The sequence below is a fragment of the Cololabis saira genome, chromosome 3 (genome assembly GCF_033807715.1).
Source record: "Cololabis saira isolate AMF1-May2022 chromosome 3, fColSai1.1, whole genome shotgun sequence".
In the NCBI taxonomy this organism is placed as follows: Eukaryota; Metazoa; Chordata; class Actinopteri; order Beloniformes; family Belonidae; genus Cololabis; species Cololabis saira.
This window is the reverse complement of record NC_084589.1, coordinates 46,121,802-46,131,874: the sequence shown is the minus strand read 5'-3', so window position 1 is coordinate 46,131,874 and position 10,073 is coordinate 46,121,802. Positions and strand designations below refer to the sequence as shown.

At 44.9% G+C, this 10,073-nt stretch overlaps 1 protein-coding gene across 1 annotated transcript; it reads right to left on the bottom strand.

Annotated features, from left to right (window-relative positions):
- Positions 1-1,456: 1,456 nt before the first annotated feature.
- On the bottom strand, positions 1,457-3,430 carry LOC133440687 (zinc finger protein 239-like). Its single transcript, XM_061718005.1, has 2 exons — positions 2,910-3,430; positions 1,457-1,610 (listed from the first exon to the last, which is right to left on the bottom strand). Exons 1-2 carry the CDS (start codon positions 3,428-3,430, stop codon positions 1,457-1,459), a joined length of 675 nt encoding a protein of 224 aa, XP_061573989.1.
- Positions 3,431-10,073: the final 6,643 nt, after the last annotated feature.

The following is a 10,073-nucleotide window of genomic DNA, read 5'->3' as shown; positions in this document are numbered from 1 at the left end:
ATATAAATAATAGTGGCCTTGAGATGGGAAACGGAGATTGGAATGAGTAGAATGAAACCTGAGACAACCTGATATATTGTACAAGCATTATGGGAGTAGTTATTGTCTTTAAGGTAAAGAATACCAGAATGGGCAAACAGATGGCGATTAGATGAATTAAATTCAGTCCAGGAAATGGCACGAGTAATTTTTCTTTTTTGTAAAAGGTCAAAATTTTTTAGATAGCTGGGATAAGTATTACAGTAAATAATAGTACAGGAATTTAGATGTTGTCCAAACAAAGGTTGATAAAGAATAAGAAGAGCAGAGCGTGGAAGCAGGTGTCTCGCTTTGAAAAGCAGACTGACATTTTTAGATTCTTAGATATTTAGTTTTGCAAAAGTGATCTATATGACGATTAGAGTTTAGACAGTCATCAATGAGGACTCCAAGGAACTTTGTAGAGTTTACTTTCTTGATTTCTTTATCTTTTATTTTGATCTGAAAGGCCAGATTTTCCATATTCTTTTGTTCTTTATTGAAACTGAATGATATATAATTTGTTTATCAATATTAAGAGAGGTTTTGTTCATTTTTGATCCAAATATCCACCTTAGAAAGCACATTGTTAAGGAGCTTTTGAATTTCATGGATGTTGTTATGTGATACAAGAAAGGTTGTTTTATTGAGCATTCCAGGAAAACATGTCAGTGTTTAGCCCCGGAGGCAGATCATTTTCAACTTTATTCTGTACGAAGATATGTCTTTATGTAACATTCAATAGTGAACTACGGAGGAGTTTAACAAGAAGGAATATGTTTTTCAGTTATTGTAATAATTCATTTGATCATCAACCAGTATTTTGGGGCAAATATGCCGTAGTTTCATGAGAGTGAATGGTTTTTACTTTTTGTTACGTAGAAATGTCACTTTTCTATAAAGGAAATGTTAATCGTGTGGACAATCCGGAGTACCCCGTCAACGCGTAAAGGATTTAACAGAGTAATTTGCATGTCTGGATTGTTGAAGTGGGTGTACATACAGTGCCCAAAGGGAAAGAAATCAGTAATGTTCATGAATAAGCAATTATTGCTCCACACCTATCTGTATGAAATTGTAGGATAATGTATTGAATCATCTGGAGTTGAGTATTGTGTAGTGGGTGACATCAGGAAGGTGTTTGGGAAACGCTGGATGGGACATGCGAATATGAAGACTAAATTGGCAAAAATCTGTGCACAGACCAAAATGACATGGGTGAACGCGGGCCACGGACTGACCCGTACGAACTACAGACTGGACGATTTTTTCTAGGGCCGCAGAATGCGCCCTACTTGAAGGAGACTGACGAATAACAATTTGGTCAGAAAGCTCACTTCTCCGAACTGCAAAGTTTGGTATCTGCTTACTCCAAACAGGTCGGAGACGGACGGACAGACACGGACCTCACAGACAGAGGGGGTTCCCCTGTGAGTCATCAAGAGACAGTGGTCGGAGCCAAGGTGGACAGGACCCAGAACGGACCTCCCACGTCATCCGACTCCACAGGAAAGGTAACACGTGGTGTCAACGATCGCAGTGGGCAACACCGGACCCCCCCCACGAAGATTAGGACCCCAGATCCGCTGGATCTGGTGCAGGAGCGGACATCAGACCTTAGCTCTCAAGAGAGGGGCAGAATAATCCCCTGAGCAGGGTCCACCGGGTGATCAGAGTAGTCTACCTCTGACTCCTGAAGAGGAACAATAAAGAAGAAAGAAGATACATAGGGTGATCTCTGATTAGAGATCAAAAGGGGGATTGTTATGATTGATTATATAAAGAATAGTTTAAAATCAAACTGAATATGTAAACTGCATGTGCTGATTAACTAAATGTTTCTGTATGTGAAACTAAGGTGCATCTCTGACTTTCACTGAGAGTACCATGCTGTAACAGGCACGAGATAAGAGAGGCCCCCAGCAATAAACTAAGGGGGGCCCCAAGCCACCCCCTTTCTCAAGTGTAATAAAACTTTCTCAAGAGAGAGACCGGCAGATCTGGCGGGACGATTGACCAAGCAGGCTGCAGGGGCTCTGCTCTGCCGATCTCACTCATGAGGCCTACTTTAATTCTATCCCAGTCTTGTGTCTTTTTATTTACCTTTTCCAGCTCAATTAAAGAACCCGGGGTGATTGAATTCGATCACAACACTTGCCCAAGGACACTACAACAGTAACTGGGATGGAGCGGGATTCGAACCGCCGACATTCTGATCTTTGGACGACCAGCTCTACCACCTGAGCTACTGCCGCCCCCAAATTACATTAATTACATTTGTCATGATTATTTTTGACTTAATATGAGCTGAGGTAAAAAAACATTTACTTCTAAACGGATGTCTGATATAAAAGGGTTAAATCCAAAGTCTGTCCTCTTCCTGGAATCTGATCCCGATGATCCCGACGTAGATGGAGAGAGTTTAACAACATGGAGCTGCAGATTAACTTTACAAAGAGAATGTGAGTGAAGAAGAAACAGACGGGAAAAAGGACGTGTGAGAGAGGCTTTGTAGATGAACGAAATAAACTGTCATGTTTAAAGAAACATCAGCACATACTAACAGCTCTTTATTTGCACAGTGGAGACGGCAAGTTACCAACAGCAACAAATAATACGATTTTAAGAAGGAACAGGGATTCAAACAACCTCAATGCAGAACTTTAAGAAAAAAGTACACAACCACATTGTTCCCTCTGCGACAAGTTGACGGAGAAGCATAAATCCGGGTTGAACCTGCAACCCTTGTGGGGAGGGGATTAGGCTCATCAGCCACAGGAGGTGGTGGTTGGACTTCTGCGGGTTCTTCTTCTGTGGGTCAGACAGGAGTGGACAGCTGCCCCAGGGACGACAACATGAACTTCATTTGTCACGAGTCACCAGACTTCTCCTCCGGGTGATTTTTCATGTGATTCAGCAATATACTTCTGCGGCTAAAACCTTTGTTGCACGTCTTGCACAAATATGGCTTCTCGCCCGTGTGCGTGGTTATGTGGCTCTTAAGAGCTGATAATTGAGTAAAGGTTTTTCCGCAGGTGTTGCACAGGTACGGTTTCTCGCCCGTGTGGATCCTCGAGTGAACCAGCAGGTGGGAACGTAGCCTGTAACTTTTACCACATGTTTTGCACATGTAGGGCTTCTCGCCCGTGTGTGTGGTTATGTGGTGTTTAAGAAGTGATGATTGAGTAAAGGTTTTGCCGCAGGTGCTGCACAGGTACGGCTTTTCACCAGTGTGGATCCTCGAGTGAACCACCAAGGTGGAACGTAGCCTGTAACTTTTTCCACATGTTTTGCAGATGTAGGGCTTCTCGCCCGTGTGCGTGGTTATGTGGCGTTTAAGATCTGATGATTTAGTAAACGATTTTCCGCAGGTGTTGCACAGATACGGCCTTTCACCAGTGTGGATCTTCATGTGATCCACTAAAGTACTACTTCTACTAAACTCTTTCCTGCAAGTTCTGCAAGAAAATACCTTCTTCCCCGTGTGGGTCCTGATCAGCTTTGATTTACAGTTACTGTCTGATGGGACAGCAGCAGCTTCGTGGTCACCGTGTCGTCTCATTGGCTCCGGATCTGCAGTTTTACTGGAGTCTGAGCGTAAACTTTCAGTTCCTTCCTCATCTTTGTTTTGAGCTTCAGGAGAAGTGTGCAACAGCAGCTGGCCACAGTTTGGTCCTGGTTCACCATTTTCAACTTTCACATCAGCGACATTGACCAATGAGACATCCACCTCTACGTCCTCGTGCTTCATCTCCTGACCGCTGGAGTCTTCCTCCAGTTCTGTAGTCTGTGGATGCCCTGGTTCCTCCTGGTCTGGGCTGCAGCTCCTCTCCAGGTTATCCAGGTGCTGGTCACTGAAAACCCCGTCCTCCTCCACCTTACAAACATTTTCTTGTGGGAGTTCTGGAATTACAAAAAGGTGCAAAAAGATAGGATTATAACAAGTCAAAAGTGCTTCCCAGTGTTGATTGTATTTGTGAGGTTTACAGTTTGTCCTGATCCTTCGGTCTTCCCCTTCATCTATGTACCGTATTTTCGCGACCATTCGGCGCACCGTGTGGAAAGGCGCACCCTCATTTTTGTGTGTCATTTTTAGATTTAAAACATACATATGGCGCACCGACCCAAAAGGCGCAGTCTACAGAGCAGAGCTGCACACACGCGTGCCGCAAAACACGCCGGCCGGAAAACACACACACCCGCTGCAGAACGCACACACAAGCACACAAGCGCTTATTTAAAAAATAGAGCGGGAGCAAAACCTCTGTTTCTGCATTAAAGAGCTCCGCTAATTCAGCTGCGCCAGTCCGAATTTCCTCGGTGTCAGTCACTTTCTGCACAACAGTAAATAAACTTTTCATACCCCGTTGTGCGGATCCTCCACTGCGCAGAGCCCGTCTCTCCCCAGCGGGGTGGAGCAGCGCGCGTCACAGCGGCTTTAACCGGGAATGTGACCTGTTCGGACCGGCTGGGACCGAAGCCACCCACCTGTATGGGAGTAGGGGCTCCCGGGGAAAGACCAGCGGCATTTCGGCCGGATCTGCCCCGGGGATGGTGCGCCCTGGCCCGGCAAACCCGCGGCGGGAGCCTGGCGGCTCCTGAGCGCATCCTCTGCATCTTGGTTAGGCTACCAGAGATCAAACCGACAGATTTGCCTGAAAATCTCGCAGGGTGAAGTTGTTCCGACCTGGGACAGACCCCTGAATAAATAAAGGTAAGAAAATAAACGTTTCATACCCCGTTGTGCTGCGTTGTGCTGCGGATCCCGACCGCGGCGGTCCCAGGTCCCGCGTCCCGCGTCCCGCGTCCCGGGTCCCGCGTCCCGCGTCCCGGGTCCCGCTCCGCGCTGGTCCCGGGTCCGCTCCCCGTCTGCTCCCCCGCGCTGGACCCGCTCACACACGCGCTGTCGGGGAGCCGGTACCGGGGTTTGTATCCGACAGGAGCTCCAGTCCGAATTTCCAGACCTGTCTCAGCCACCTGATCATCATCCCTTCATCCAGCCCCCCCCCCTTTCCATTCGTCCTTATAATGACTCCGGCTGGAAACGTCTTATGCAAAGTTTTTCTTTTAAAAATCACCATAGGTTTCTGTCCATCAGCTGCGCCAGTCAAGCGCTACATAAATGAGAATCTGTGTGTGTCGCCGCGAATACACACCCGCGCATGTCGGGGTCCGGTACCGGGTTTGTAACCGACAGATTTGGCTGCAAATTTCGGAGGGTGAAGCTTATCAGACCTGAGACAGACCCCAGAAATCTCTGCTCGCAAAGCGGCCGGGAACCAGGTCGATTGGACCGCTTGGGGAACCAGGAAGTCGGGTTGCAGCAGCGCCCATCACCGCGCTGCTCCAGCCGCTGCTTTAACCGGGGAAAGTCACCGGTTCCGACATGCAAAACACACGCGCGCTGCAGAACAAGTGTGCTTATTTAAATAGAGCGGGAGCAAAACTTAGTTTGATTGTATTTTATTTCACTTTACACATCAAGCAAATCCTTAAAAGTTTTCATCTTCTGTTTCGCATTAAACAGCTCAGTGGATGGTCTCATTCAGCTTCACCCGCCCCCTTCTCCCTTTACCGTTCTCATGGCCGGCCTTACATTACCGTAGTTCAGGTAATAGACACGGCGCACCGTTTCTTAAGGCGCCCGGCACATTTAAAAAAAAAAAAAAAAAAAAAAGTTGCGCCTTATGGTCGCGAAAATACGGTAGTATATTTGAAAACAAGTGCATTACTCTGTGTGACCATTAGGCGGCACTGTGACTGTACTCTTGTGTTACTGCGTTGGTTTTGAGACAGTTGAAGAATAAAGTTGTTGTAGAAATGGCTTCTTCCGCGTCATAAATAATGATCTAACTACAAGTCCTGCATATGAACTCCTACATGAGCATCCTCCAACGATTGCGTTTTTTGCCAGTGTCATCTCACATCTTACACGGAGCCACTGTGACCTGCATCTTTTCTACAAAATAAACGATTAAGTCTAAAGCATGAAATTTGAACGGTAAAGTCGCATCTTAGTAACAGTTCAATGCCTCCCAGTTTATTAAAAATGATACCAAAAGCTCTTATTGTGTAGAAAAGATTTCAACCAGTTCCTTTTTTAGGTTTCCATTAATAAAATCATAATCTATAGCTTGCAGGACTCCATCTTTGAATTCTTTGGTCAGTTCAGTTTTCCTAATGTAATTATTTTTCTTTCTACAGGTAAAATCAAAGTTAACCCGATTCATCTTTTTGATTACGTTATTGGGAATAGACAACGAGTTTGCTGGATAAATACATCTAGAGAGACTTTCCATTTTGGTTAAGAAGATACAACCTAATAAACTGATGTCTCTTAATAACCAGGAGTTGTTTGTTTTGGCATTCATTAATTACCCTCCACACATTTTTATTTTCACGTTCTGCTGAATCTTTAGAGATGGAAATGCCAAGATATTTGACAACAGATTTTATAGGGATGTTGTATGCCTCTGATAAGTGACTATGGTGAATTGGCATTAACTCACATTTGTTCAAATTTAATTTCAGCCCCGAGGCTTTGGAGAAAATATCAATATTATGCAATATTTTTGGGACTTCAGATAATTGTTTCGTGAAGATAGTAGTGTCATCTGCTAACTGGATAATGATTACATGTATTCCAAGTACCTCTAAAGGTGCAATATTGGAATTTTTGATAAGGATAGAGAGCATTTCTGTAGCTATTATGAAGAAAAATGGAGAAATAGGACAGCCTTGTTTTACTCCTCGTTTAATTGTAAATCGAGGTGATGTGTCTTCTGGTAAAGATATACAGCTATTTGAACTTTGATGAAGGGATTCAAAGATATTTATGAATTTATCACCAAATCCAATTAATTTTAAACACTGAAAAATGAATGGGTGCTCAATCGAATCAAACGCTTTATAAAAGTCAAGAAATAAAATAAAATCATCATCTTCTATTAAATTATTATAGTCTAGAACAGGGGTTTTCAACTAGATTCGGCCGGGGGCCACATCTGCAAAAGGACTGTATGGAGAGGGCCGCACAATTTGAAAATTTGGGGGTTTTCAAAATGTATTTTGCACTCAAAGACGAAGACTTATGTATATATAATACATTTGTATACATTTGAATATATCTAGTTTACATATGAATTATGTATTAATTGTCTCCAGATTTAGTCATTGTGAATGTTAAATATAATATTCAGATAAAGAAATATTATTTTAAATGCAAGTTCATTTTGAAACCGTGCAATGTGCAAACTTAATGAAGTTGATATTGACCTACTTTTAATAAAATACGCCATAATGACAAAGCACCACTTTCCACCAAGATTTCCTTATTTGAATATTATATTAAGCATTGAGCACAAGCATTTCAGTCCATAGTAGCCAGTTTGATGTTATAAATAAGCAACCAAAATATTAACCATAAGCTCCTTTATTAATGACACATCTGTGCATTAAATCAGCAAAACCAAAGAATCACATGAAATTATAGGAGGCTTAGAAGTTCCATCTGAAATGCAAAGTCCTCACTTATTCAAATGAAAAAAACGTCAGGCCAATCCTAGAAGCCTAATGATGTCAATAAGTCCTCTGTACAACGGAGGTTAATAATAATGTGACAAACATTAACACTGTGCAACACTGGCAAAAAATCTGAAGTAAAAAACATCTCCAACAGAGATTAACATGTACAAACACTATGCATCGTTAACCAACTAAAAAAAGGCTACCAAGCTTCTTAAACTTAAATGCGATATGCATTCTCTGCACACATTACAAATAAAAATCGCACCTTGTGTGAACGCATTCCTGGCATGTCTGTCTGCCTGTGTGTCCGCCTGATTCTCAAGGCGGCTCGTCAGCCAGCGGTGTGCAGCGGGCCAACAAAATTACGCAGCGCAGTTGGCACTCTCTCAAAATCAATTTAAATAAAAAGAAAACAGCTCGAGCTCGGAACTGAAGTACAGTAGTGCAAACTAATGTGTGCCATATCGTCCAATGTCCATCACTCATTTACAAAAAAAATTAAAATTAAAATAGATTTACCTTACCTAACTGTTCGGTTTTTTCCCCACTTATTCCACCGAACACCGAAAAAAAACATTTTTTTTTTTTTCAACAAACAACCCCTTTTTGAAATATGACCAGGGGCCACAAAAAAGCTCCTGGCGGGCCGCATGTGGCCCGCGGGCCGCCATTTGAATATCCCTGGTCTAGAAGATCGAGGATTAAGCGAATATTGTTGTGAATGGATCTACCCCTCATAAAGCCAGATTGGGAGTCACTTGTGATTTTGTGCAAATGCTTTTTTAATCTGTTAGCATAAATGAGGGTTACAATTTTGTAATCATTGTTCAATAAGGTGATCGGTCTAAGATTTTCTAACACTTTTGGGTTTTGAGTTATTATTCCTTGTTTCGTACTAGAGGGAAATGTGATATTGTTAGTTGCTTCTTTTAACATAAGAGAGAATGGTTCTTTTAATAAATCACAGAAATGTTTATAAAAAGTTGCAGTAAGACCATCACTCCCTGGGGATTTGTCCAAAGACAAACTGTTAACTGGTCAAGTTCAACAGAAGAAATATCAGCATCACGTAAATCTGCAAACTCTTTTTCTATAGTTGGAATAAGATCTTTGATATACCGTATTTTCGCGACCATAAGGCGCAACTTTTTTTTTTTTTTTTTTTTTTAAATGTGCCGGGCGCCTTAAGAAACGGTGCGCCGTGTCTATTACCTGAATTACGGTAATGTAAGGCCGGCCATGAGAACGGTAAAGGGAGAAGGGGGCGGGTGAAGCTGAATGAGACCATCCACTGAGCTGTTTAATGCGAAACAGAAGATGAAAACTTTTAAGGATTTGCTTGATGTGTAAAGTGAAATAAAATACAATCAAACTAAGTTTTGCTCCCGCTCTATTTAAATAAGCACACTTGTTCTGCAGCGCGCGTGTGTTTTGCATGTCGGAACCGTCCACTTTCCCCGGTTAAAGCCGCGTGATGGGCGCTGCTGCAGCCGACTTCCTGGTTCCCAAAGCGGTCCGATCGACCTGGTTCCCGGCCGCTTTAAGAGCAGAGATTTCTGGGGTCTGTCTCAGGTCTGATCAGCTTCACCCTCCGAAATTTGCAGCCAAATCTGTCGGTTACAAACCCGGTACCGGACCCCGACATGCGCGGGTGTGTATTCGCGGCGACACACACAGATTCTCATTAATGTAGCGCTTGACTGGCGCAGCTGATGGACAGAAACCTATGGGGATTTTTAAAAGAAAAACTTTGCATCCAGCCGGAGTCATTATAAGGACGAATGGAAAGGGGGGGCTGGATGAAGGGATGATGATGATCAGGTGGCTGAGACAGGTCTGGAAATTCGGACTGGAGCTCCTGTCGGATACAAACCCCGGTACCGGCTCCCCGACAGCGCGTGTGTGAGCGGGTCCAGCGCGAGGGAGCGGAGCGGGGAGCGGACCCGGTCCAGCGCGGAGCGGGTCCAGCGCGGAGCGGGTCCAGCGCGGAGCGGGACCCGGGACGCGGGGCCCGGGACGCGGGGCCCGGGACGCGGGGCCCGGGACGCGGGGCCCGGGACGCGGGGCCCGGGACGCAGGAGCCGCCAGGCTCCCGCCGCGGGTTTGCCGGGCCAGGGCGCACCATCCCCGGGGCAGATGCGGCCGAAATGCCGCTGGTCTTTCCCCGGGAGCCCCTGCTCCCATACAGGTGGGTGGCTTCGGACCCAGCCGGTCCGAACAGGTCACATTCCCGGTTAAAGCCGCTGTGACGCGCGCTGCTCCACCCCGCTGGGGAGAGACGGGCTCTGCGCGGTGGAGGATCCGCACAACGGGGTATGAAAAGTTTATTTACTGTTGTGCAGAAAGTGACTGACTCCGAGGAAATTCGGACTGGCGCAGCTGAATTAGCGGAGCTCTTTAATGCAGAAACAGAGGTTTTGCTCCCGCTCTATTTTTTAAATAAGCGCTTGTGTGTGCGTTCTGCATGTGTGTGCGTTCTGCAGCGGGTGTGTGTGTTTTCCGGCCGGCGTGTTTTGCGGCACGCGTGT